Below are 25,913 nucleotides of genomic sequence, written 5' to 3' on the forward strand. Positions count from 1 at the left end.
ATTAGAGAAGTAGTACTAGAGTACTATAATATATCTCCAAAGACAATTCTCAAGTATGCCGTTTCTATCACTCTTCAATTTCCCGCAAAAAACTGATCCATTGACATGAAGCTGAAGATCTCAGACTAAGTTTACCCAACAACGACAAGGTTTCTGCTTTCATCTTTGTCTGAGATCTTCATCACAGGTTCTCAATTCTTCCGATTTTCCATCTTAATGTCGATGTTTTAAATTATATATACAGATGCTAATTCAGCTCTTCATTACTGAATCCTTCAATCAGATCTTTCTTGTTGATTTACTTCTTTGACGTTTTTAGCACTTTTTTGATTGCTTAATCCTTTTTGTGTGCACCTATTTGCTAGTTCTAGGGTTTTGCGTTGGACAATTGGTAATTGTGTTGTTGACTTTTCTCTAAATACAACACCTGTTTGGTACTTTTTGTTTGTAGTGGGAAGAAATTCTCATATATATGTTAAGGAGTTGCTGTGAAATGAGGATCACTTTCGAGTTGAGCATTCCATTGGTAAAGTTTGGTATCTGCTCAGTGGAATCCATGAATTGCCGCAGTGGTTAGGTGGAAATTTCAACAGCCAAAACATATTAAATAGGTCCCAAGGGGAAAAAAAACTAAGCTTTAGTCCTGTACTAAATGGGTTCGGCATATGAATACTCAATCTCCATTCTGCTCCTTATATGAACCTGTTTCATTCCAGTGCTTAATAATTACTCTTTCGGGTGACATGAGTTGGGGAGGGTAGTCAAGATTCTTGTGAGGATGAACTATAGGCTTTTAACAACTCTGATAGTGAGTGTGCTGTTAGCCTGACATTCATTTGTTGATACATGGCAATGCTTCTTCTCTTTTCTGCTGTTTTATTGAGGAAATAATCTTGGATTATTCTTCTTTTGATGCAGTTTTTTGCTTTAAGTTCCACTACCATTCAGAATTAGGTGGACTGGTTGCGGTATACTAAGTTGCAGCCACCAATTTTGAGGGCAAATGATCATGCTTAATTGTTCTAATGAAAGTCTTGGATGCTGTTAGCGCTGAGAAAGATAAATATATTTGCCATGGGTGTAACCTACTTGTCAGTTTCAGCATTCTGCACTGTTCTGAGCTATGTCGGGCTCCAGTGTTGGATGGGAATTTCGGTTGAGAAACTAAAATCAGATGGGCTCATCAGGGAGAGTATTATTAACTTCGGGAATGGAAGCCGTGCATTAGAGAACCTTTTAGGTTCACATACAACAATTGCTCTAGGAGCCAATTTTGCAGTCAACGTATTTATACTGCTAGTTTTGTTTCTTAAGGTACTTACTCTTTCCATGCTGAGATGAATAGTTATGACTAATATTGTCACCATGGGCTGGAAAATTTCAAGCGATTATTAAGTTTTTTCTTGTAAAGCTATGGGTAAATCAACAAATGCTTGTTCTAATATAATGATTAATGCAGTTGGCCAGGTATTCAGTATCTACGGTATACCCGTGGATAATTCTTTATTGTTGTTTTTCCATCCACAAGGGCAATTCTTTTCTTATGATGGACATTATTATGGTATGAGATTGACCATATTAGATTTATTCTAGCTTAAAATTTAGTTTTATATAACAAAATTTAAAAAAAGAGGGAATCGTACTTGAATACATTTAAGCATATAAGTAATCCCAGCCAAATAAATTTTAATCTGAACATAACCTTGAAATCCTTACTCCTTACCACTTATCCCCATTCACCCCCCCCCCCTTCCTTTTTTTTTCCTAATAAAAAAAAGAGTAAAGTGACAGGGTCACATGTAACGACTGCAAGGTGGTGCCAAAATAAACCATTACCATCTTATATAAACTAGTAGCTCTGGAGGTAAAGTGAAAGAGTGGAGCATGGTAGTTGCCGAGTTGATACTAGAAGGCTCGAACCAAATAGTATTTAATCCTTGAGGACAAGCTTCTGAAGGAGGGAGAACGAGACCTAGATGTTTCATAAATACTTTGTGGTAGGAAATGATAAGTTGCATTGAGAAAGTAACAAATGAAGTTTTAGGTGTGTCTAAAATTTCTAAGGGGTTGTTTGGTTCACTGATAAGTTGATGCAAAGATGTTAATACAAGGATGAGATTTATAAAATCACGGATTATTTAGTGCATATGCATTTTTGTAGATGTTAGGATTGTTGTATTAAAAATGAGCTCTACAATGTATGATTTAAAGCGCATGTTTGATTTTAAATTGTTTAAACTCTTGTTTCCAATTATAACCTTAGAGCTATCCGTTAGGTGTAAAGAAGTGCTTTGGAAGGAGGGCATTTTTGTCATTTGGTTTATTTTTATCCAAGTATAGCTAATCATTGTATAGTTATACCACATTGACTGGGATAAAATAATACAATAATTATTATCTAAAAGATTACACATTTTGAATATGCTGAATTTGAAATGGTAATCAAATGAAGTATAAAACAGTACAATTTTATACATGGATTATTTTTCCTAATACTTGTGGGCAAACATATCATGAGACCTGAACTACAAAAATCATGCTGGCGGTGGTGGCGTAAAAAGGTGCCAAGTTTTGTTAAAACAAAAAGAGAGTAGAGTAAGAAGTTATCAAAAACAGAAGATGGAGAAGTTTTTGAAAGGTATAAGAGAACAAATAGAGAATTGAAGAAGACAATTAGTGAAGCTTGGGGTAAAGCCTTAAATGCATGACTTTAGGAAGTAAGTGTTGTGACAAAATTCCTACTAAGCACCCAAGGGTGTAGCCTAGTGGTCAATGAAATGAAAAGAATCCATGAAGTCTTAGGATCAAGTCTCAGTGGAGACAAAAGTACTAGGTGATTTTTTGAGAAAAGGTAACTTGTATTATAAACACAGGAATACTCAGGACGTATTCCAATAATACTAATCAGAAATACAGAAATGTTGTTGTTTCCTGTCAACTCATTAAGAACTCTAAGATACTAGGGATATTCTCATCTTCATGAGAATATTCATGTTTACACTAAAAATAGAAAAGTGCTAAACAATTCAACTTCATCTTCTCCATAGAGCAGCTCTTGTTCTCCAAACATCTCTGATTCCTTTCCAGCCAAATAGTCTTCCACCAAATGCAGGCTGGGACAATCTTCCATCTCTCCCTGTGCCCTGACTGAATTCCATCCCGATTCCAACACGCTAAAGCGTCCTTTATTTTTCCTGGCATTGACCAACTGATGCCCCTTATATTAATGGAAATTTGCCAAACTTTCACTCTCTCCTTGCAGTGTAAAAAGAGATGATTTATTGTCTCTGTCTCACATTCACAAAAAAAACACCTGGAGCACAAATCGAGGCCCTTCTTCATATGGTTATCCTGCGTGAGAACAACCTGTTTTTCTAAGACCCAAGTAAAACAGGCCACCTTGAATGGCACCTTAACTTTCCAGATCATTTTCTATGGCCAGTAGCTTGTTTGCTCTGTGAGTTTCTGTAAGCTGCTCGCTCCAACTGAGAATCTCTTCTGTGTATCTGGAGCCCATAACAGTTTGTCTTCACTGTTACTGAGTTCCTTGCATCGTTCCAGGATATTTAGAAATTCAACCATTCTATTCACCTCCCAATGATTTAAAGGTCTTCTGAACCTTAAATTCCATCCCTGAGCATCTCTCATTTCTTTGACAGTGGCCACTTTCTGTAGACTCAAGTTAAATAGGTCCGGGAAACTAGCTGAGAGTGTTGCCTGTCCCACCCAAACTTCCTCTCAAAACAGTGTTTTTCCACCATCTCCTATCTTAATTTTGCACTTGTTTATAAGTTTTGGCCATAGGTTCCTGATTGTCCTCCACACTCCGGTGCATTATGGTTGTGTTGCTATGTTGCTGATCCACTTTTCTACATTCCATATCTGGCCTTAATGGTATCTTTCCACAACGATCGTTCTTGTGATGAAAATCTCCACAGCCATTTCATTAGCAAGCTGTGGTTTTGTATTTTAAGATTCCTTGTTCCTAGTCCCCCTTCTTTCTTGCTGACTAAAACTTCATTCCACTTGACCAAGTGAAACCTGTGCTTATTAGGATCACAATTTCCTTGCCAAAGAAAGTTTCTTCTAATGGCATCTAATCCGTCTCTTACACTTGCTGGTATAGGGTACACCAACATCATGTAGTTAGGCAAATCATCAAGAACACTTTTGGTGAGATTAGCTCTGCCACCCAGGGATAAATACTGGCTTTTCCAGTTGGCAAGCTTCTTCTCGCATTTCTCCAGTACATTGTTCCATATGCCTTTTGATTTGCTCTCATCTCCTAGAGGCATTCCCAAATATATTGTGGGTAGCTCCCCTGTATAAAAGTTTTAGGTGATTTTATCCTATCTATGTAAGTCTTTGTTGACAGAGTTACAAGTTGGTGGTCTTCTAATGAATTGCTTGATATCTGGCCATGGAAGTTGATATGGAATGACTAAGCTCCCAACAAAAATCATATGCTTCAGTTGGACATCTCTCATGAAGTTTGCCTCACTCAAGAGTCTAGACAACCTTAAGAAAAGGAATTTTCAGATTGCCAATAGATATTACATGTGCCAACAGAACCTTGAGTCCAACAACCATCTATTTTACATTGTACAATCGCTGCTTACTTAGAGTATTTTTTTGTATATATTTGGTATTTATTGGGTAATGCCACATAGTACCAAAGATGCCTTTGAATGCTGGTGCAATTGGAGAGTTGGTAAGGCCAACTCCAAATCACTCCCTCAAGGCTAAAGTATCTTCTGTATCTATAGTTGGCATAGTCTTTCACCCATAGATTCACCTGAGAACTTTTTGAACTTTGTTAGCTCCCTGATACTAGTTTAGTCTTTTTTTGTGATTGAGCTAACAAAGATGTGTTATTTTCCTAACTTTTGTACTATTCTGCATCTTCTTGATGCCAGCAATGAAATTTCTTATTACTTCATAAAAAAAAACTAAACTTGAGAGTAGATAGTGTGATCAGACATAGATGAAATTCCTACTTCAATCAGTTTCTCAACAAAAATCATGAGGATAAGTTTTTTGATTTTCATACTTATTTGGAGAAACCTTAGTAACACTTCTTAGAATTAAGGGGTCGTTTGGTACAAAGATCAATAATGCAGGGATTAGTAATGCAGAGATTGGTAATGCAGGGATTGGTAATGCAGGGATTGGTAATGCAGGGATTATTATTATCAAGTGTTTGGTTCATTGTCTTTTAACTAGTTTTGTTTGTGGTTTAAAGCTCTACAAAAAAATTCTTTCCAATTATACCCTTGAGTTGTTATGGGATTTTTGTATTTTATGTAATTGGGTCAAGGTAGATAATTGGCGGATAATATTATTTTTTCATAGCATTTTTAACTAGATAGGAGAATAAAACTTTATTATCATATTCACTACGTTCTCACTTAAATTATTTGAGAGTAAATAATTGTCATCTATAAATTGGAGTTACTATCTCAAAATGTCACACAACTATAATAATATATAGGGAAAATTTATTGAACTTTGTTTTGTATCAATAACTCTTTTAAAAAACTCTTTATCATATAATAAAATAAAAATAAACAATAGATATAGCAAATTAATTAAACTATTTTTATATTCGAGATGTTTTATTTATATGTATATGCTCTTGTTTTAGACTACTTATGTAATGTTTAAGGAACTTCCGTTAAGAGACAATATTTGACTTATGAATTGTTCTTAAATTCATACATCAACATTAGCATATTAGTCGGATTATCATATTTTATATTAATAATAAGTAGATTAAATAACTCATGTTTTAGAAACAAAAAGTTATATCTAAATAATAAAATTTGCAAATTAATTTATTTAAACAAATTTATTAGTATAAATATAAAATATAAAATCAAGAAAATAAACAAAATGATTAAAAGGATTTGAGGGGGTATTTTTGTCTTTATCTAGATTAGTCCCATGGTATTAAATTAATACCACCAAATGGAAGGTATTAGTTATACACCCTCTAATACCATGTAGGGTATATAACTAATCCATGGATTGATCCATAATTCCTACCAAACATAGAATTAAATAATACCACACTTAATACTTGGACTATTTTCCCTAATACTCCCTACCAAACGACCCCTAAGTGTTTATCTTGGGAGTATGGGAAACTAAACATCAACAAACTAGTAGATTTATTCAAAGGGAACTCTGTCTTATTGAATTTATCTTTGGATTCCATCTGAAGCCTGAACTGCCACTTCTCTCAGCGAAATCGACGTCCTTGGTACAATCAATTTCATTATGCCGGTTTTATTTAAAGATACCTGATCATCCAATTTGCTCCATCGGACAGACACAATTATGTAGTCAAAGCAACTTTATCACTTAGAGTTGACTTTTTCTTTAGCCTCTCGGCTTTGACAAGCCGTGGCCCAGTAATGCTTTCTTTAAGCTTGTAACCTGTTCGACATAAGAACCAATCTCAAGCTGGATGATTCAAGGCCCTCCTACCAACTTGCTCCTGGTGACAATGGGCACTACCTCAATTGGGTTGGAAACAATATAATTGTCTAACGTTCTGGACACACAAGATTGAAACGTGTATCGGGCTTTCCAGTCAAGTATAGTTGATAATCCCATTTTCAAATATGAAATGAAAAGAATAGATTCTCCTTTGATCTTTTGATCTTTATCGGTCTCTGGATTGGCTTCAAAGGATTCTCTCTCATGGATTTGGCTTCTATTTAAGACTTCTTGGAATATAGAATCTAACTACTCTCCAGCCTTGGTTTTTAAGGATTCCATTTCGATCAAAACCCCAAAAGCCATATCTTATGTACAAAATTACTTTTTTTTAGCCGTCATGAATTCTGGCCGGGTGTTCATGTAGTATCTAATAACTCTGCTTCTGTATGTTGCTGGCGCACCTCTCCTAACTATTGCCCATTTATCCTAGAATAATCTTTTTAGGAATCGTGGGGCATACCAATAAAAAGAAAAACATAATTGGATTGGAATCGATGATTTAAGCCTCTTTCTTAAGGGCCTTTAGAGACCAGCCATTATCGAACGAGGGACTTCGCTTCACTGTCTTTCAAGAAAGCAAGTTTGCAGAGTAAATTCTCATCCCACAAGCACATCTTGACTATGAAAAAAGGAGATAGGTCACGCGTACTAAAGGACGCAAAAATGGTTGAGTTAGAGAAATACATGATCAATCTGGTCTGTGAGACTTACTTAAGTTATTTGTTATGTTACCATATGCTGGGGAACAACAGATGAAGTTTGACTATAGTGGAAGCTTTTATTTTCTTCCTCTTGCTTTGCGCATGTTTCTCCTGTCCTTTATGTTGGAGCTCCTGTGCTTTCCTAGATCCTCTGTGAAGGGGCCAAGCTCATGTCATAGTGTGAGTTAGCTGAACATCACCACTAGTAGGCTTAACTGTGCTATTGGGCTCCAGAGGATCGAACCTAGTATGAGTTTGTTTGCTTTTGTTTATTCTTCTCTCCTCTTTAGACTAGGCTATATTCTCTTCTTGGGTTCACTATAGCATATTTGGGTTATTCGTGCAAAAGCCCACAAGTTTTTGCTCCCATTTTTCTGTCTGTTTTCTTTCTGGCTGTTATACTCTAATTCAGTTCTTTAATTTGAGAAGAACTCCATGTCTCTCCAATTTGAAACTAAATTTGGCAGTTCATGTATCTACATGTCTCATACAGACTCTTTCAACCATTGCTCCTCTCAGCTTGTTCACCTCATCTTCCTCCTTCCTTTGTAAGTTTGATAGAATATCATAGTGAAGTGAGTTGACTTTGAGTGGAAGGATGATTAGTTCATCCACCACGAACAAAATCTAGCTAACATCTTCTTAGATCCAGTAATTGTTGCCTCATCAATCTCGACCATACCCCTAGTTTATTGTCAACATCTCTACATTGTGGGGGGAATACCAAAGATATAAAGTGAACCTACTAGTCTTGCCCATATCTTCTTTCCTTCAAGTCCTTTCCTACTGCACCTCTTACTTACTTTTTCAGTTTACCATAAGTCTGCTCTTTCATTCTACTATCTGACCTTTCTCTACTCCTTCTAGCTTCTCTATCCTTCTCTGAGAACATGTGCCCTTGATCCATCTATGACAGTTTCAAACCAACAGTCCTCTGTGAACCTCTCGATGTTCCTGCTAACAATGTCTAAACCATTGGACTCTATTGTCACAAGACTTCTCTCCTGCTTCATAGGCCCGATGTCCCTTATTCTCATAAGATAGAAGCTTTATCTCTATGGTAGAGTGTTTTCAACTCATGCGTATCTTCGAGCTTTCAGCATTGGGACATCACTAGAGACGTCTCCACAAATTAGCTTAACCCTCTGAAAACCAGGATTTACATACCGGGTCACAGTGTATTTAAGAATAGATAACTTATTTAGGCTTGCACCAAAACATTTACTGTTTTCTTTGTATTTCTTTTCAATATTGGGTGGATAGCTGTGGTTCTAGGATTCTATTATTTATTCTTTGAGATGTAATTTGGACTCCTTTTATTGTAATCCAGATAGGAAGTATGTGGTGTATCACTTAGTCTGTTCTTAAATTGATCTAGTTGATTTTCTACAGGGATTATGAAAAAATATTTGATTGATCATTGTATAATATATTTGCGTTTGGTCAAAATATATCAAAATACTGGTAAGAAGATGTGAAAAGTGCGTAAAAATATTACATCAAATTAAAAATATTGTAATGCTATCATATATTAAGAAATGTTGACTTTGTGTTGTAGAAAAATAATTTCAGGGACGGATGAATGAGAAATTAGGTAAAAAAGATTGGGAGGTGGAATATTTTCTTGATTATCTCTGAAAGGACGCCCTTTCAGCCTTATTGAATGTCTAACACTCTTTAATTTTTTGGTTTCTTGGACATTTCTTCATGTGATGGCTAGAATGTCTCTGTGAATGTTAAAAATAGTACTTCTTAATGCTTCTAATGAAAGTTCATGGGATATTAGGTACTCTTTTTGCACCTGAATCCTGTTCAAATATTATAGAGTACCTTTTACAACATAAGTTCTTTCCACAACTTTCTGCAGACTATATTCTTTGGAGATTTGCACTCGTCAGAAATCCGAAAGCTGGCTGAACGCCTTATCAATTATATTATTTCCAAGGTAAATATCTCAGCTACATGAATAAGGTGGTATATAGAACCTTGATTATCTTTTTTCTTCTTTTCTTTCCTCTATTGCTATGATTCAAACTCTACATTTTGTGACCGAAGTTAAGGAAAATTGCAACATATGGTGTTGGCACTTGGCATTGTTTCCAAGATTTTTACTTGTAAAGATCTTTTGGCCACTTTAATTTGTTATATTGCTTGACATTGAATGGATGACTAAGTAAGGTGATGTGTGATGGTTACATTTTCTAACTTCTTGGAGCAATGCTGAGCCAAGTGAGTATGTGTACTTGGTGGAAAGAAACTAAAAAAATGGGACTTGAAAGGAGTGAGGGCCCCTCATTTTGAACTAGTTCTAGTTTCTGGACAACTTGGTGAAAGACGTGAACTTCATGTCATGTCCCGCCACTTTGCCAGTCAAATTTGGCATAAGAATAAGGGAGAAGAATGTAAAGTTGTGCAAAGTGTCGAGACATGACATTCAGCCTTGTTCAGAGTATTAGCACCTCTCAATTCTTGCTTTGCAAAACCTCCATAGTGATCCACAGGGTTCGTCTTGTCGATGAATTGGACAAAATACAGTGCACTGTATAAATTTTTGTAGGTCCATGTTCTATTAGACTGAGGAAGGAAGGAGAACCTGCATGAAGATAGGGAACTCATTTTGTTGGGCTTGGACCTGCTATAAATGATGAATTTTAATACCATGGTGTCTTCTAAGTTTAGTAGTTGAAGATCTCAATTTCTTCTGATGACTTTAACACACTCATATGTTTTTCGTTTTATATTGGAAACTTTTCATTTGTTAAAATAATAATTCTACAAAGTCCACATCTGGTTCCGATATGAGATGTCTACATGAATTTTCAGAAAAGTTACAGGGTAACCACATATCACTGCTGTCAGATTGCAAAATTTGAAATGCCAGCAACATGATATCGAACGAATAAATATCCCAAGTTCAAGAATTTGATATGTCTTGCGATCCCTTAATCCTTAACCTTTGGTGGATTGGGAAGTTCATTTGAAAGTTGAAAGAAATAGTGCATCTTTCTATCTAGGCGAAATGCAAGAATGGGATTAAATGGGTCTGAATCGAAACAGGTGGTAGCATTTACGTTATTTACATACCTTAAATGCCCACATCTTCTGATCGTACCATTTCTTCAACCCCGTCTGTCATGTTTTCTGCATTCATTATCTCATCACTACCATACAGCCCTAAAACATCCTTCCCTTTAATCCCTATCTTTCTTGCTATCTACAGATCTAACATAGTTTCAATAGGAATAGTAACTGGTGCATAGGGCATATGGATTTGGATGTGTCAATGCTAGATCTGGTATTTGGTTGAATTGTTTCAAAGTGTTGGTTTGATCAGATTGGATATGTCTTGTCATTGTGATCTTTCACTGAGAAGCGATTGCAGTAGTTCTGAACACTTCCACAATGATCTAGAGCATTTCAAACTAAGTGCTTGAGACTTGTAGCTCCATGGTATCATTTGCTAAATTTGAAGTCTACATTTAGTCGTCCTCTATGCATGTAAACTTCACACTAGTATGGTCAATAAAGTCATTCTCACATTCATGTTTCTCTCTAGTGGTTATATTGGAAGTGTTTTAGTATACTGCCCGCTGATAACTACTTCCAGGGAACTTTTCTTCCGTTGGTTGTTCCACCTACGCTGTATCAAGCAGGCCTGTGGTCAACGTGGCTAGCTGTTCTTTGCTTTTTAAAGGTATCCTCTGTTGTGTATTCGAAGGTATTGATATTGGGATTTTGAGTGTCTAACCTTGGATAAAATTTACATATCTGCAGATGTTTCAAGCTTTAGCTAGGGATCGACTTGAACGATTGAATGCCTCTCCTTCAGCTACTTCCTGGTCATATTTCCGGGTGTATTCTGCTTTATTGCTGGTTCTCTCTGCCAACTTACTCTGGTACTTCCTAGACCTAAATCTGTTTGTTGTGCATTACATTATGCAGAGGTCATTCTTATTTGAAGATTGTAGATGTAGAAGGTATTGTATGTTTGTTGTCTTTTGTATTTTCGAACTATTGCTGTTTTGGCAGCAAATGTGTCTCCAGAGATTCAAGTCTGATTCTTTAATCCCTAATACCGTTTTGTTCTTTGGGCAAATTTTACATGGAGGTCTCTAGAATTTACACGGCCTATGCATGTCATATTGCTCACTATAACAACAGCATAATATCGAGTTCACCAATAGTCCAACACCCAAAACTGGATGGACGATATAAGATGTGCGTGGAATTTCAGGATAGTGAGGACCTCACGACTGAAAGATAGAACAGAAATACTTATCAGAACAGGGGGAAAGATAGGAAGAGTGTTTCTTCTATAAAACTACCTAGAAATATGGAAGTTCAGATATTACGTCCTAGACGAAAAATCAATGAACACATCAGTCCAAATATAAGAAAAACGACCTAACTTTGACCTTATTTGGCTGAAAGTAGTAACTACAAAAACAGTTAGAAAGGACCTGAATCCAAAGAGACTTAATTTGCTCCTTAATAAAGAAAATTTACCATTCACTTCATTCATGCAAGTACTCTGCAATGTATATTTTGCTAAACAAAGGGAGTAAACACAAAAGGGAAACTCAGTGATCTGTTTAGGAGTTTTTGGCCATTAAAGTCTTCCCTTCACATCTTCTGATTACACCTTTCTTGGCCTTTCGGCTAAGATCAAGTGTAGTATTTGTTCACAACTCCACATCCTCTGATTTTCCACCCTTTTAAGTCTAAACAGTAGCCATTTATCATTTAAATTCATTTACCTAGTTAAATAAACACATGTTTGGCCTCTTCTTCTTAGATTTTAAGACTTCAATTATTCTCCTGCTCTTTTCATTATAGTTTGTCTTTTTTCCATCACTTTCTGGCCATTTTAGCCATCGAGTAGTGTCCAGCAGCAACAAACTGAAAAAAATATTTACACAAATAATATTAAATAAATTGATTATTGGAATTAGTCGTGGTGTGCATAAGCTAGCTCGAACACCACGGTTATCATAAAAAGAAGAAGAAGAAAGTTGCTTCATCGCAATATGCAATGAATGGCTCGCTTTTCACAACATTGGTTTAACTTAAGCTACCTGGTTGGGATAATAGTGAATATGTCCTTGGGTGTTCTATTCCAGCCTTTTGTGATATTAACGTTCATTGAGGGGGTCAAGTTGATGTGTTGTTCGACTCTGTGTACGGGAACCAGAGTTTCAGTTTCTTTTGGTGGATGACATCTCAAATGCTTTAAGCACATTATCTGGTCTTTTGAATACTTCTCTAACTACACTTTTTGGTGTCCTTGCAGGATGAGGGCGTGCCTGATTGTATATAAAACAATAAGTTCATCCCTTTTTTTGTTATTGTTCTTTGAGCCTCTTAGCATAGCATTTGAGACGCTACAGGTACAGTACGTTAGGAGGGTATATCTTCTATTTTTCTTTGACACATGCTTTTGAATGTTTTTGACCTTTCCAAAAACATGTTAACGATTGCATTTTGTATGCCAATCCTTTGCTGCAGGCTATTCTTGTTCATGGATTCCAGCTGCTTGACATATATATCCATGACTCAGCAAATGATATTTCAAATAGTAGAATATCCAAGCTCTTTGACATATCTGCCGCAGGTAAATTTTATGCTGTTAACTTTTGCTTTAGGTGATCTGGTTGATTGAGTAATGAGGTTATGTGATTTATTGGAGATGCTCTGTGCCTTACTGAAGTGGATTTTGTGATCAATGTTCTGCATTCAAGATTTTTGTTTGATTTATCAACCCTTCTTTGAAATGTTCTCGCAAGCGGTGTGATCTTTTCCTTAATGAGGTTGATGCTCTTCGTTTGTGTCTGCCGTACTCTTTTCCATTAATAGTGGGATATTCTGCTTATATAACTGTTAACATGTCCCACATCGGTAGAGAGCTCACGTTCCAGTTGAGGTTCGGGTGTGCGGGGTGTTAAGATGTCCCACATCAGTAGAAGGATGGGAATCTGGTCTCCTTATATAGACTTGGACAAACCTTCCCTCATGAGCTAGCTTTTGGGGTTTAATTAGGTGCAGATGTCATATCTTTACAATAACTTTACAAAGTTACTCTATTTAAGAAGTCATCTTCTCTTTGAAGTTTTTAATCAAATACTCCCTAATCATTGCTAATGAAGGATATATGTGCGTGTAAAAAAGATATTAAGGATATATATGTGCATCCTTTATTAATCTTGAGCTTGCCGGAATTTATATCCGCTGAAAGGATGTGGAAAGAGTTTCCTTTCTGCTTCTGTTCTATGGATGGTTTCATGTGAAGTCTGTGGTTTAAAACACATCTTAGTCGTCTTCCCTGTACCTTGTTCTTGCAGTATTGAAGTACATAGGATATTTACTCAAATAAGAAATAATGATTTTCTTTTTGTCTTTAACCATCTCCGATTCTCATCTTATTCCTAAAAACCTCTTACAGGCTCATTTGGGGAATGGAAAGGCGTTCTTATTCGGAATATGGGTTTTCTCCTGGACATGATGACTCTGTTGATGGCCCTTGCTCATTATGTGCACATTTGGTGGCTTCATGGCATGGCATTTCACCTTGTGGATGCAATGCTTTTCCTAAATATCCGTGTAAATATTTATCTGTATGAATTAATGTAATCTCATAATTTTTCAAATACCTCAGTTTCCCTCTTCTATCTAATGTTTAGTATGTCCATGCGTTGTTACTTAACTTCAGTTTATTTTGAGCAGGCTTTATTAAGTGCCATTGTAAAACGGGTCAAAGGGTTTATTAAACTGAGAATAGCATTGGGAACTCTTCATGGTGCACTTCCTGATGCAACTTTGGAAGAGCTACAAACTTATGATGATGAATGTGCTATTTGCAGGGTATCTCCCTGCCCCTTCGAGCTTCCTTCTTCTTATTCCATTTTCCTTTTTATACGATTCTTTTTTGCTTTGAATATGTAAGCCTTTGATATGCTGGAAATGACAGGAACCAATGGCAAAGGCGAAAAAACTATCTTGTAATCATCTTTTCCATCTTGCATGCTTGAGATCTTGGTATGGCTTAGTTGTTGCTTGAAATGTTTACTGGGTAGTGCAAATTGCAATCTTAGGAAAAATTCGTATACAAATATTGCCAAATAATTGCAGGTTGGATCAAGGTTTAACTGAAAATTATTCATGTCCCACTTGCCGGAAGCCGTTGTTTATAGGAAGAAGCGAGAATGAGGTAAATCCTCAAATTGCAGATGTTCGGGGTGATGAGCTGCTTGCTCGTGAGATGAGTATGGGACTTGATCAGTTGAATCTTCCTGGCCATGCACTTCAAAATGAAGCTTCCCGCAATCAAATGCACAATCCTCTTGAAAGTCGTGATTGGAGGTCAGTTTTCTTGTACCATTGTCGGTGATTGCTTCTTACCCATTTGCCACTATTGGTTTCAGCTAAACCAGCATCTGCTGTGGAATATTATATTGTGCCTGTTGCTGTTCTATCTAATATTTTTGTAGAAGTTCTGAAATGTAAAGAGGATAACTGACAGAATATATTTGATTAGAGTGTCAAGAAAAGTCGTTCAAGAAGAAATGAATTCATATAAGATACATAAGAGTGAGATAATGAATATTTATGAAGGAGCCTTCACAAGTGCGAGAAGCGGTGGTGATGATTGATATAAAGGATTTCCCCTGAACTGCGTGATTACTTCAAGGATTTGCTTTGAGCCTTTACTTGTTTACTTTAGTTAGGGATGAGCGAGCCAATATATGCAAGATGAGGTCCCATAGGACAAACCTTTTTAGCAATTTATATTGTCAACTGACGAAATTAGTGAGAGCTGAACAAAAGTTTGTGTTGTGAAGAAGAACCTCAGGAACAGGAAGTAAGTGTTTTAGGATAAGTAGAAATAAACTAGATACATACACTGCAAGTTTTTTTTTGAGAATTGTAACAATCTCTCTCTCTCTCTCTCTCTCTATATATATATATATATATATATATATATATATATATAGAGAGAGAGAGAGAGAGAGAGAGAGAGAGAGAGATATTTTTTGACAAAGGTAACAGATTTGTGTATAATCTTCAGCACTAAAGGCTGGGATCCCAAATTTACATCATGGAGCTACATACACTTGCATGTACTTAAAACAAAACTAAACTAGATCCTACTTCATCTTACAAAGGACCTAGGATATCTCTAACAGCTATAGGATCATCTACATACTCTGAACTGCACCAATGGCAAAAAGTGATTGTGAAGTTCATTTTAATCCTGTGTAAAGGACTACTAACACTCTCAATATATATATATAAGAAAACACTTAGGGGAGTGTTAACCATTTTTACTGCAAAAGAATAGATCAAAGTGATCTATTATACCTACAGACTACCTAACATATCTACCAGAGAATCTGTACTCTCTAAATTGCTTTCTTTACACAAAATAAATCTAAAGGATACAATTCATCTTAACATTTTGCATACATTTTGCAATGAATTGTATTTATCTTCAAAAAATCTTGAGTTCCTCTCTCTCCGTATTGACCACCATATGCAAGCAGGGAACAACCTCCACCACTCTTTCTGTCTCACTGTGTCCGTCTTATTGTTCCAAGCTCTTAGCAGATCAGCAGAACTAGCATGCATAGTCTAACTAAGCCTGCCAAGTTAAGAAACAAAATCCACAATTGAGTAGTCAAAGGACAGTGTATAAACAGATGGCTGTTGGACTCTACAGCTTTCCCACATAAAATACACCTAGAACATAACTGGAAGCTAAGCTTTCTTGAGTAAGGCAAACTTCTCTAGCAAGCAACCAGCCATGGAAAGCTCACAACCTTGGTAGGAACTTTAGCCTTCCAAATGCACTTCCATGGGCAATTCACAATGGGTTGGCTTGTCCGTGAGAGGTTAAGATAAGCAGAATTAACAGTATAAATCCCATTCTTGTTTCTATTCCAGTAAAAGAGAATCTTCTTCCTCCTTGAGACCTATGAAAACAAGTAGGAAAAAGATCATTGATTCTCCACAGATCCCAATCATTCAACCCTCTCCTGAAGATGAAATCTCAGTCATTCAGTCCCCAAACACTATCCAGTTTGATGTCAGGAAGTGATGCTATATACAAAAACTCAGGAAAAATATCTTCTAGTGGCCCATGACTTACCCATTTATCATGCCAAAATGAAGTCCTCCCATTGCCCACCCTTGTGTATCATCTGAAAAGAATCCCATAGTTGTCTGATAGCTTTCCAGATCCCTGTCACATGAAGGTTGTTGACTGGACTTGTACACCACTGATCTGTCTGGCTATATTTTTCACCAATGAATATTCTCCACAAGGGATTAGGTTCAGAACTATACCTCCACAACCACTTTATGAGTAGGCTTTGATTATGTGCTTTTAAGTTCCTAAAACCTATGCCCCTTCGTTCTTGCTAACTAATGAGAGATTCCAATTAACCAAGTCTGTGTTCCTCTTATCTATGTACGCTGTCATGTGAAGTCTCTCCTTAAGTATCACTATGATTCTTTATAGTGTTCTCCTCTTCCGTTTCAATCCACCCGCTGCACTTCTTGCCAATATCTACCATAGTCTCCTTCGTCCTAAGGTGTAAAGGAAGACCAGTGATTCTGACCCATAACCAATCTGTGGTTTTTTCTTCTTCTCCTTTGTCCTAAGGTGTAAAGGAAGACCAATGATTCTGACCCATAACCAATCTGTGATTTTTTCTTCTCTCATGAAAGTGGCTTCTGGTGGCCATCACTTCAGCTTGATGGTTTCCTGCTCCACATCTAGCTTCCTGGCATAACTTGCTCATCCATCTTGGTATTCGGAAATTCGAACAGGAACTGTGTATAATTGAGGTCCTATGAAAGCTAATTTCCATTGATAGATCAGCACTATGAAAGGGAACATCATGTTAGATCAGCACTATGAAAGCTAATTTCCATTGTCTGATACCCATCTTCTCAGTTCAAATCTGGTGGGGACAGCCCCCTTCCCTGAGAAGCCCATTGTCTCATAAAAGTTGATACACTCCTTGTGCTGTTCTAACATGATGTTCCCTTCTTTCACCAGCCACTTGTTTTTGGCAGCTGCTTCACCGTATGGAATACCTTGCCTTAGAGGCTGCTGCTCCACCATATTCAAGGGTCCCTTGTCTACAAATTTCGGCAATCTTTATAGCTATATCTCCCCACCCTTTGTTAGGAGCCACTTCAGGCACAATAATTTATTTCCACTTCAGGCACAATAATTTATTTTGAAACTGGTAACTTTTTGTATTCCTCAGCATTAAGGGCTATGCTGGCCACCTCCGGAAAAACTGTTATAAGAAAGGGAAAAGACTAAAAAGAAATACTTACAGAGAGCCTATGAAGTCCACTAATTGTAACTCCTCTTCTATATCCTGTTCTTTACACCAAAATCCTAAAGTAGTAATTACTTTCCATTTGATCTTCTGTATTGTACACTCCTTCCATTTAAAAGTTCTCTGATTCCTTTCTTTCCATATAATCCACCAGATACATGCTGGAACTGTTCTCCACTATCTTTTATGACTTTTGCTGCCTACCCTTTTGATCCAGCAACTAAGAAGGTCAGAGGTGTGTTCAGGAATAGTCCAATGTTCATTGGCTATGCTTGTAAACAGAGCCCACACCTGAGCAGTTACCTTACAGTGCATGAATAAGTGTTTGTTAGTCTCGAGAGCTTCTCTACAAAGGAGACATCTGGATACTATGTTGATGCGCCTCTTCTGCATTGTTACATGAGTCAAACATTTTTTCTTAGCAACCATCACCTTGGTAGGAGCCACACTTTTCCATATTGTGTTCCAAGGTCCAATGGATCTTCCTGCGCTTCTTTTATGTCCCCAGTTGTATCATCTATTCACTGAAAATACCCCATCTTTATGATGTCCCCATGCAAATCTGTCTGGCTCTAGAGTAGTACCTGGGAATCCACCAATCAAGCCCAAACACTCCACCATTCCATCAATCTCCCAGTCATTTAGCAGTCTTCTAAATATTATATTCCAACATTGTGGAGACCACATCTCCTCTATCTTGCTGTTGGTATTTGTGCATATTGAGAAAAGAATAGGGAACAAGTCCCTCAAAATCCCATTTACACACCAATCATCTAGCCAGAACTTTGTTTTGTCTCCTCTGCCCACCACAATCTTTGAGTTGTTTTTTAGACTCTCCCATAGGTTTCTGATGGTCCTTCACACCCCAACCCCATAAGTTTCACTTACTTCACTAGTGCACCAGAAGTCCTCTTGCCCATATTTGTGGTTTATTATCTCTTCCCATAGAGCCTGCTCCTCCTGATTGTATTTCCACAGCCATTTTGAGAGAAGGCTCATGTTATGAACTTTTAAATTTCTCACTCCCCGCCCTCCATTTTCCTTGCTTTGTTGTACTACAGACCATTTCACCAGGTTGAATCCCTTCGTTACTTTGTTTCCTTGCCATAAGAAGTTCCTTCTGAGTGCATCTAAAACCTTCACTATCCTACTAGGAATAGAAAAGAGGGACATCACATAAGTGGGTAAAGAATCCAGAACTGAGTTGATTAGTGTAACTCTACATCCCAGAGATGGGTATTGAGATTTCCATATAGCCAATTTCTTCTCTGTTTTCTCAATAATGTCATCCCAAATTTTTTCTGCGTTGTGCTCGGAGCCCAAAGGCATACCAAGGTAAACTGTTGGGAGCTTCTCTATTTTGCAATTCAAAATGCTTGCAAGATCCTCAATCCGTTGCACTTCCTTAATTGGAAAAATGCTACTCTTTCTCCAGACTTTTTAATCCTGAGCAAGCCTCAAAGACCATCAGGATCATCAGGATCACTCTTAAGTAGCAAATTTATTCCTGCTCAGCTTCACAGAGTACCAATATGTCATCTGCATAAAAAAGATGTGTTAGCTCAATTATATCATTCACCCTGTTCTTTATGGAAAAGCCCCTTATCCAGTTATTCTGAGAAGCAACTCTCATCAATCTGTCCAAACCTTCCATGGCTATGATAAATAGAAAGGGGGATAGTGGGTCCCCTTGTCTTTGGCCTCTTTCTGCTGGAAACCAACTGGTTCTCCATTTACAAGTATGGAGAACCGAGTGGTTTAATGCAGAAATTTATCCAGCTTAACCATCTCCACCCAAACCCCATCTGCCTTAGGATATTGATTAGAAACTCCCAGTTCAAATGGTCATATGCCTTCTCAATGTCTAGCTTGCACATCAGTCCAGGGGTTCCACCTCTAATTCTAGAATCAATGCACTCACTAGCTAGAAGTGCAGCATCTATGATTGTCCTTCCTTTGATAAAGGCCATTTGGTGCTTGTTTATTAGCTTACTGATCACCTTTTTCAACCTTTCTGCCAGCACCTTATCTATGATCTTGTATACCCCCGTGATCAAGCTGATAGGTCTAAAATCCTTTAGCTCATTTGCCCCCACCTTCTTTGGAACTAAAGCTACAAATGTGGCATTAAAACTCTTTTCAAACTTTTGATGAGCATGAAATTTGTGGAAGGTCTGCATCACTTCATCTTTGATAGTTACCCAAAAAGCACTGAAGAAAGCCATTGTATAGCCATCTGGTCCAGGTGACTTATCAACAGCACACTTGTTTATTCCTTCCAAAACTTCTTCCTCCTCAAAGTCTCTAAACAACAAGATTTGTTCTTCTGTGATTGTTTGAACATCCAAGATGGTCTCCAACTTTCTGTCTCCTTGTACAAAATCCGATAAAACTCCACAATTTCATTTTTTATTGCAACAGGATCTGAAGACTCTTCTCCATTAATCACCAAGGATTCTATAGTATTGTTTCTTTTGTGGGATGTCACCATTCTGTGGAAGAACTTGGTGTTCTTATCTCCATTCTTTATCCACTGAATCCTGGATCTTTGTCTCCAATGGATTTCCTCATTTCTAGCTACTTCCTCATAGTCCATTGCTATATGAGCATTCAAAAGTTGCTCATCATCTTTTAAAGCTCTGTGCACTTGAATGTTTTCCAAACTGCCAATTTGTTCCAGTAGGTGTTCTTTTCTTACCTTCCAGTTGCCTCTATTTTCTTTGCTCCATTCTTGAGCTTCTTTTTTAGGAAGCTCAATTTTGAGGCTAGTATAAAGTCGGGACTGCCTGTCACATTAAAGGACCCCCACCAATCCTTAACTTTGTCTTGAAAACCCTCCACATTTAACCGCCACTGCTCAAACTTGAAATATGATTTTTTGAAAACCTCATCCCCACAGGTCAGTACTATTGGACTATGATCAGATGCCAAACTAGGTAAAATACTTTGTCGAATTTGGGTGAACATCTCATCCCAAGGAAAAGAGTACAGGAATATGTCGATTCTTGTAGCATTTTTCTGATATGGCCCTCCTCTCCATCTTCCTGTCACAATGCTAATAATCTGCCAAATAACTCTTGTACTTTTGGGAATTAATGTAGTTGTTGAAGACGGTCTTCAAGTCTCCAGGCTGTTGTATCTGTTTCCTGTTGCTTCTGTGGCCAGATGTAATAAATGGCATATCCAAGGGAACACCTTCCTGCTAAATGCCACTCTGCGAAGAAGATTCCTCTGCACCAGGAAATATATGGATATCCCCTCGTTATGTAGCCCCCAACCTTTTTTTTTAGTCAATCATGATTCATAAAAGAGTAAAGGGAAAACACAATTTCTCTGGTGCAAAAATCTCCCTGGAATCTGATAAGATACACTGCAAGTTTGACCACTGTATATAGAATGAGGTTATATTAAGATTTGGTGGGACTGGTGTGTAATTGCAGACAATTCACGTAACTAATTACCTCAGCATTCCTGGAAATTGATATGATAAATGAAATATAATACATTTTATTAAAATGACCTGACACGTAGGAATGATGTGCGAGATATTCTATAGAATGGTTGTGAGACCAGCAAGGGTTATATGCAAGTGAATATGGAGCCTCTTAGACTAACATATCTACTAGACGAGTTTTAAAAATGCATATTTTAATGTGGATGTGCAATCATACAAGATTAGACACGGTCAGAAGTAATTACATTCAGCAGATAGTTTAAAAAGCAACACAGATAGTGGATAAAATAGAGAAGAGATGGTCTGACCAAACACTAATTAGTCCTCCAAATTCAACAATTCATAGGAGTGCCACCATGATATCTGAAGGTTACAAAGAGGGACAGGATAAACGTAAATCGCATGTGAGTTGTTTAAAAGGATCTATAATTTTACGGAATACCTGAGGACCTAGTAAAGCAAATAAAAGCAGGAAGCAAAGATATCAGGGTTGAGAATAAATTGGGGGAAAAGCAGTTTGTTCCCTGTTAATGAAGTCCAGCAGATTCAAAACTTGGCAAATATTTTTGGATGTGGAGTTCATAAAATGCCTACCACTTACTTGGGCATGCCTCTGGGTAGCACTCACAAGGCACTGGACATCTGGGATGTATCCTGGAAAGACTGAAAGGAAATTAACTAGGTGGAAAGCTCAGTATTTATCTTTAGGTGGAAGAGTGGTCTTGATAAATTCTGTTCTAGATTCCTTACCCACCTATGTGATGTCTTTATTTCCAATCCCAGCAAAAGTTGTGGAAAAGTTAGACAGGCTAAGGAGGAACTTTCCGTGGCATGTAAATAAAGAAGGGAAAGGTTATTGTCTAGTAAACTGGAAGACTCTGCTTTTCAGCAAAGAAAGAGTGGGCTGCGAATCAGAAATTTGAGGTTGCAAAATGAGAGTCTACTGATGAAGTAGCTGTGGAGATACACTGGTGAGCCAAGAGTTCTATGGAAGGAGGTTATAGTAGTGAAGTACGGTGAAATAAACCCCTGGTGTACAGAGAATGTTTCTGAACCTTATGGTGTGGGTGTGTAAAGAACAATCCAAAATTTTTGGCCGCAGATGGAAATAAATTTATTTCTCAAAGTGGGCAATGGGAACAACAAAATTTTGGAGGATGGATGGGTTAATCAAACCTCTCTCAAGGATCTTTTCCCAGATCTGTTCCTCATTTGTGAGAATCCTGAAGATAGAGTGTGTGATTGTTGGGCAGAGCAGGGATGGAACATATCATTTAGGAGAATGCTTAATGATTGGGAAATAGAGAGGGTGGCAGCTCTGCTAGGAACATTTGGTGGAATTTCCATTACCCCAACAGTCTTGTGGAAACTCAGCGCAGATGGGATTTTCTCAGTCAAAAGTGCATATAACAGCGAACTACATGAGATGACTAGGGGAACACAATATCCTTGGAAGTACTTCTGGAAGAGTGTCATGCCCGCCAAAGTGAAAGATTTTACTTGGCTAGTCATTAGGAGAGCTTGTCTTACACAAGAAGTCTTACAAAAGAAAGGTAGACAACTAGTTCCCAGGTGTTTTCTTTGCGACAGAACAGGGGAAACCAATAAGCATCTATTTTTACATAGTAAGTTCACCACTCGGTTATGGAACCTTTTCCTCAACAAAACAAGTACTAGCTGGACAATGCCAGTGCACACATCGGATCTTTTGAGTTTCTGGATTAGAAGGGGAGGAAGTAAAAGTCAAAAGAGATGGTGGAGATTAATACCATCATGTATATGGTGGTCAATATGGAAGGAAAGAAATGGGCGATGCTTTAAAGATAGGTCCAATTCCATACATAAAGTAAAATGGAATTGTATCGAAACTCTATTTCTTTGGTGTAAACTACTTTGTATAGAAGATGTAGATCAGATTGTAGAGTTGATAGGAAGCTTGTAATTGCCCACTTTTGGAGGTGGCCAGCATATCCTTAATGTTGATGAATACAATTTACCAATTTTTTTAAAAAAAAGATCCATATAGGTGATTCAAACTAGTTAATATTATGGCTTACTTGTATTGCTATCTTTCTGCTTTTGACACAAGTCCTTTTGTTTTGATTATGGATTTGTGTGTCGGTATATGGTTAAGTGAGACTTAGGGACCTCTAATTTGGGAGCCCCTAATCTAGAGTGTTGGAATGAAACAAGTTAAGATAGTCCGTGTTAAAGAATGTCTAGCGGACCCAACTACTTTGTGATTGAGACAGTTATTTTAAAGAATATATGCTTGCCACGTGTTTGTGCAAAAGTGGAACATCTTTTGTTTTATAACACGGTTTCTCAATGCTTGCTATATATTGTTTGTATGATTGCACTTCTGAAACTTTACACAGGAGGTCCTTGATAAATTCAATCTGTATCAATGGATTTTACTCTCCTGTAAATGGGTCGTTTTCTCTCTCATCCTTTTGCTATTTGCTTATGTTGTTATCTTCTGCAGTAATTCCTCATCATCTAGAAACATAGAGAGGTCACTAATTTTGCTTCTTCCATTCTGTCTACAGGGGTTCGGGAGTTGATTCAGGTTGGTTGGGTTTAGATGGTGCTGGTCCATCTACAGGCATCAGGTCAGCGGCGAGTTTGGGTCGGGTTCAGACAGTGATGAGGCATCTTGCAGCTGTTGGAGAAACGTATGCACAAACTGCTCTGGAAGATGCTGCCTGGAATCTTTGGTCTATGCGTGCCTCCCAGGCTGGTACTTCCAGTTCAGCAATTCCTCCTGCAGGTTCTGCGAGGCACATTGGAGGCGCTGGAGGGTTGCACTTGAGGACAACCTCACGTGCCACAAACAACAACATTCCAAACATACACACAATGGTTGAAACTGTTAGAGAAGTGTTGCCACACATACCTGGTGAAATAATTTTTGAGGTATGGTTACTTTGACTTTTAGTCTCCCATGAAATATGAGTGTTCTTTATTGTTTCTCTACAGCCATTTTACTTTTGCTGTTTACTCCAAAATCAGTAAAAAAGGACTTGCTCTTGGAGGGTGTGTGCGCATCTATAAGCAGAGTTAGAATTAATTGTAATGAGTGAGAGAGATGAAAAAGCGAAATGAATGGTTGGTGTTCTCATAGATAAATGGTAGGGGAAGGGCAGGGGCAATGAGCAAATTCATAGTTTTCTGATCTTCGTCCTAATTATTCCCCTTGATATGGTAGTCATTTAACGTCTTCCCTTTATATTAAGTAAAAGAGGGTGGTAAAAATTACGTTCTAGTGCTAAGTAGCTAAGTCCATTTTTCAAGGATTGTTATTTGGGCGGCTGGTGCCAAATTTATACCCAAAATAGATGTTACTGTACATTAACTTTAAGTGACCATCTTGGTTGAGATTCCTTGAGTCAAAAATTTGCCTTGCTATTTTCATTCCCCATCTCCACCCCTATCCCCCCACTCCTCAACCTGAAAGGAAAAAAAGAAGCTAAAATACCTCATAATATTATACTCTTCCATCCTGAAGGCTATAATAAAAGGGACCTAAGTTTGCCTTTGCAATGTACTGTCATTTGAAAAATAGTACTAGTAAACAATTGTAGCTAATGATTTAATGGACTAATGAGTACTAAATTTGCGCAATCCATGAACCACTCATTAGCTATTTTTGATTTACATTCCTGTTTCGGTGCTCTTTCAAAATTGCAATTAAAAGTTGATAAATTTGAATTTGCAGGATTTACAGAGAACACACTCGGTAACTGTTACTGTGAATAATCTTCTGCACATGTGATTACACATACCTTTCTTTACGATACTGTTGTGGTATGTCTTTCACTGAGGCAGATCAAAATTGAAGCTCTGGTTGTGTACAGGAGTGAGGTTTCCAAATATGTTGGGGTGCCAAGCCTGTTACTGCATATTATATCTGATATATATATAAGTTTCACTTTCTTGTACATGTAAATAACTTAGGGAACTTGTTGTGAGAGACAAATGCTATAATAATTCCTCTTTCTTTTTTTCTTCCCGTGAAATAAAAGAGTATATTCTTTTGGCACACATAGATATTGCCAATTTACTTTGTTGGACAGTCTACCCGCACCTAACTGGCATTGAATAATATGTGGTGAGACCTGTTGATTATGGTACGCTAAATTTAATTTTTTTTATAAAGAGTATTTAGTGGAAAAAAGGCTCCCAAGGAAACTGGGATGCAGATTGAAGTGATTTGGGTTATGTTGCTTCATATCAAGATTTGTAAGTTCAGACTAGTAGTCTCATGTTTAATGGAGTTAATCGTGGAGATAGGTAAAGGGCAATATGGTGCATACACATCTTTCGTTGAAAAATTATGTGATGACACGGGTGAAATTTAGTTATTATGAGTATCTATTTAATTTTGCACGTTTCTAATACAATTGAGGAGAAAATTTACACATTCTTTCGCTAAATTCGTGGGGCTGCCATTGAATTTGTTATCCTTATACGAGCTGTCACTTTGTTTGGAACCATGCAGTGCTTTCCCTTGGGCTTATGTAGAGCGATTCCAACGAGTCTTTGTTTAGAATAACAGGGCATCCAATGATAGCACTTTAATGAGTAAGTGATTTGTGGCTTTTATAAAAAAAAATGTTGTTTAGTGTGATGATTCATTACGTTATCATGCCACTTAGGGCCATGTTTCATAGTGGAGGACTTGTATTGAAAGAAGAATAGTCCTTAGTAGAATATTTTAAAGATGTATAGAGAATTTCATGGAAGATTTTAGAATTTTATGGATTTGCATGGAAGATTCTTGGAATCTTTTAGTTGTGTAGAGAATTTTAGAAGATGATTAATTTGTAAATATGTAGGGATTTGTTGATAATTATTATTTGCATACAAAAGCTTTCACAAGCAATTCTTCATTGTTCTTTAATT

General features: G+C 37.3%; 1 protein-coding gene and 1 pseudogene across 1 annotated transcript; both read left to right on the forward strand.

Annotated features, from left to right (window-relative positions):
- LOC107023515 (E3 ubiquitin protein ligase RIN2-like) lies at positions 1-25,133 on the forward strand. Its single transcript, XM_015224228.2, has 13 exons — positions 1-187; positions 919-1,314; positions 9,073-9,150; positions 10,813-10,899; positions 10,980-11,101; positions 12,496-12,592; positions 12,711-12,816; positions 13,645-13,802; positions 13,926-14,063; positions 14,170-14,237; positions 14,331-14,561; positions 23,558-23,924; positions 24,727-25,133. Exons 2-13 carry the CDS (start codon positions 1,039-1,041, stop codon positions 24,781-24,783), a joined length of 1,785 nt encoding a protein of 594 aa, XP_015079714.1. The 5' UTR covers positions 1-187; positions 919-1,038; the 3' UTR covers positions 24,784-25,133.
- Positions 11,844-11,967, forward strand: LOC114077724 (annotated as a pseudogene).
- Positions 25,134-25,913: the final 780 nt, after the last annotated feature.

This window comes from Solanum pennellii, chromosome 6 (genome assembly GCF_001406875.1).
Source record: "Solanum pennellii chromosome 6, SPENNV200".
NCBI lineage: Eukaryota > Viridiplantae > Streptophyta > Magnoliopsida > Solanales > Solanaceae > Solanum > Solanum pennellii.

Excerpts from the sequence above, each read along its gene's own strand:
- LOC107023515 (XM_015224228.2), top strand. The coding sequence starts at position 1,039 with ATGCTGTTAGCGCTGAGAAAGATAAATATATTTGCCATGGGTGTAACC. Across the intron at positions 12,817-13,644 it reads CTTTGACATATCTGCCGCAG|GCTCATTTGGGGAATGGAAA; the intron begins GTAAATTTTATG and ends AACCTCTTACAG. Across the intron at positions 14,064-14,169 it reads ATGAATGTGCTATTTGCAGG|GAACCAATGGCAAAGGCGAA; the intron begins GTATCTCCCTGC and ends TGGAAATGACAG.